This window comes from Dermacentor variabilis, chromosome 1 (genome assembly GCF_050947875.1).
Source record: "Dermacentor variabilis isolate Ectoservices chromosome 1, ASM5094787v1, whole genome shotgun sequence".
NCBI lineage: Eukaryota > Metazoa > Arthropoda > Arachnida > Ixodida > Ixodidae > Dermacentor > Dermacentor variabilis.
Window position 1 is genome coordinate 2,759,533 of NC_134568.1, and position 3,308 is coordinate 2,762,840.

General features: G+C 46.9%; 1 protein-coding gene across 1 annotated transcript; it reads right to left on the reverse strand.

Annotated features, from left to right (window-relative positions):
• Positions 1 to 2,384: 2,384 nt before the first annotated feature.
• Positions 2,385 to 3,308, reverse strand: LOC142574906 (NAD-dependent protein deacetylase Sirt6-like). Its single transcript, XM_075683904.1, has one exon. It carries the CDS (start codon positions 3,306 to 3,308, stop codon positions 2,385 to 2,387), a length of 924 nt encoding a protein of 307 aa, XP_075540019.1.

Genomic DNA, 3,308 nt, shown 5'->3' on the forward strand with positions numbered 1-3,308 from the left:
GTGAATCATTGATATGAAGTTGCACTGCACAGTTCTAACAGGACACAAACGAAAAAACGAAATCACTCACACACAATGATTAAGTTTCCTTCGTGTTCTCTTAGATCTAGGCACTTCAATTAACTGCACATTTATGATCATTAACCAAGTACCCCACATGTAACTGTTTATTGAAGGAGTGGTTAGGCAGGTCATGTGCATGGAACAGGTAACCAGTATCTATTACAGTAGCAGAATGGGTGCCAATAGTTGGAGAACACAGTAGAGTGTAATAAATGGTTAAATGAGGTGGCACAATATTAGAAAATTCGGAGGCATGGTGTGAAGTCAGATGGCATCGGACAGGGTCATGAGGATTCCATTTCTTCATAAGTGAAGAGCAGGTCATAATGGGGATATAAAAAAATGCGTTGCTTCACAAGGGTTGAGTTTTCATGCAGCAACTACCACAAGGTTGCCTAGCTGTCCTGAATAGTGCGTCGACAAAGTGAACATTTGTCAACATATTCAACCCTTCTGCTGTTCCTTTATCCACTGGACCATGTGCATCACCTCGTTCCATAAGGCAACCTCTCACAAGCAGTGCTTTCTATTCATTCTGTCCTTTCTTTCGCTCCACTTCTTCAACATGTATTGTTCTTAATTTGACTCTTGGAAGCACACCCCGCCGTGGTTGCTCAGTGGCTGTGGTGTTGGGCTGCTGAGCACGAGGTCGCGGGATCGAATCCCGGCCACGGCGGCTGCATTTCGATGGGGGCGAAATGCGAAAACACCCGTGTACTTAGATTTAGGTGCACGTCGAAGAACCCCAGGTGGTCAAAATTTCCGGAGTCCTCCACTACGGCGTACCTCATAGTCAGGAAGTGGTTTTGGCACGTAAAACCCCATAATTAAATTTTTTTTGGAAGCAGCTTCTTTCCCCGGCACCTGACAAGCAGTGTATCAGTGGGCTCCAGTGGAATTGCGTGGTCATTTACTCTCAGCTAGATGCTGCATTATGAACTGTCATTCACTGAAGCAAGACCAGTATACACATATTTATATATGCACATTTATGAATAACTTGACATAAATGGGTCATATAAATGCCCATTAGCTATTACAGGAGCAAATAATTTGTAACAAAATACACTGGACAAAAGTATAATAAAAAACTACTTCCACTGCAAAGTTTCTACCAATAATTTTTATTCAAAAAAGTACAACTTCTCAAGCAACACGCATGATATTTAGCTAAGAGAGAGAGAGAGACAAAAGGGGAGGAAAGATGGAGGTTAGCCAGGGTAAGTACCGGCTGGCTACCCTGTCCTGGGGAAAGGGGTAAAGGGAATAAAAGGTGAAAGAAGAAAAAATAATTTTAGAAAAATTCACACAATAATGCAAAAGGTACATTCTAGCTACATTCTACAACATTCAAAGATGGTCGCACAATTCACAAGCCTTTACAAACTTGAGCAGAGCCCTTAAGGCCTTGAATGCCGAAACCCGTCTGGGCCAGTTTCGAGCTTTTTCTTCTGTGAAGGGGCGATTGTCCAGCTTTTCTAGCGCAATGGCGAGCACTTTTCTGAACCCGATATTTAGCAAAAATTTTCAAAATGAGTCTGCAGGTCAACATGGAAGGTGTTGTATGAACCCACAAACACGCTGAAATGCAGCTTGTTTCACTAGAAAATGTTTTGTTTACTCTAAATGCGGCAGTGAATGAGCAGGGGACTTAAATGAACGTAATGTTTTACTGTACATTTTGTCCAAAAGGCATTCTACATGAATGCCTCTACATTTTTGCAGAAAAGACTGCAACATTTTCTATTCCAGGCACATAATCAGTGAAAGATGTATAAACAGGTGGCACACGAACTGCTGCGATCAAGAATCATGTAATTATTGGATGGTGCCCAGCTACACAACAGTTTGGCTACTTCATTCTTTTAGAATGAAGAATGATTCATCACTCAATATCATGAAACATGAATCCATTAAGCTTATAATTTGTTAGCTCTGCATGGATAGTATGTTTTGGCAAAACGATGATAATAGATGCGATGCACAATAGGCAGCAAATTACATGAAAAGTTCAAGATATCAAGGTAGAAATGAGCTATAAATAACACGAGCACGTTACAAACTAGGCGTTCATTTGGAGCAGCATAAACAGAGGTGGTCCCGAACACCGCCTCATCTCACATCACAATCGCGATGGATACGGAAAACAACTGACACCTGCACGACTAACAAGAGATGTCGCTAAGCTGCAAAACGTAAGATTAGAGTCTCTAGCACGTCGTCTGTAAACCGGTCGCATCGGTGGACGACAGACGACGTTCTTTTTTGATCGCTTTCCGCGTAATCGTGTCGTCCAGCGAGGTACTTTCGCTCCTCGGGGGTTAATTTTTGTACTTGCGAGGTGCAGGCGCCTTGGCCTCCGGCAGTCTCAACTTTGGATATTTCATAGGGGCTTCGCGTTTGATTTTGGTCGGGTAACAAGCGGCAGAGTAGGCTGGTATCGCGATTCCCAGGCGCTTCATCAGTTTTTCCATGACGTAGCCGCGCAGAATCAAGTCGGCCGACTTGTCGATCTTCGTCAGCAGAAGGTTGCAGATGACGATCTCGCCTTCCGTCTTCCTGGTCAGAAGGGGCAGCGCGCAGCACGGCATGATCTGCAGCGTTGAGCTGAGGCACAGGATAAGGTCTGCGCCTCTGCAGTGCAGGTCGGCCGCTACGAACCCGTCCTCGGGCAGCTCGTACTCCCTGTCCAGGATGGAATCGTGCTGCTGACCGCGACACATCCGACCGTTCTTCTTGGGCACGGGACACAACTCGCGGGTGGGCTTCTGGCCGACCGACTTGGTCGCCGTAGTCCACACGAACTGCCGACCGCACTGGTTGCATCGGTCTAGAAACATGTTTCCGTGCAGGTCCGTGAGGATGTCCGGCGGGAAACCCGACTTCAGGTGCAGGCCGTCGACGTTCTGGCTGACGAGGAACTTGAGCTGCGAGCTGCGCGCCAGCTCAACCAGGGCCATGTGCGTCGAAGTCGGTACCGCGTCGTCGAACGAAATGTTGACCTGCGGCTTCTCACCCTGCTGCTCCAGAGTCCAGACTCCACGCGGACCGCGGAAGTCGGGGATCCCGGCCGAAGTGCTAATGCCGGCGCCTGTGATCACTACGATGTGCTTGGAGGCCTGCATCCAGTCAGCGAATCGCGCGATCTTGTCTTCGAGCAGTGACAGCTCGTCGAAATGCTTGGGCTGGCCGCAGATGCCTTTATTGTCGTATTCGGACAGCCTGCTAGCATAATCGCAAGACAT

What these genes read in the sequence shown, in the direction of transcription:
- LOC142574906 (XM_075683904.1), bottom strand. Translation starts at nt 3,308, where the DNA reads ATGTCTTGCGATTATGCTAGCAGGCTGTCCGAATACGACAATAAAGGC.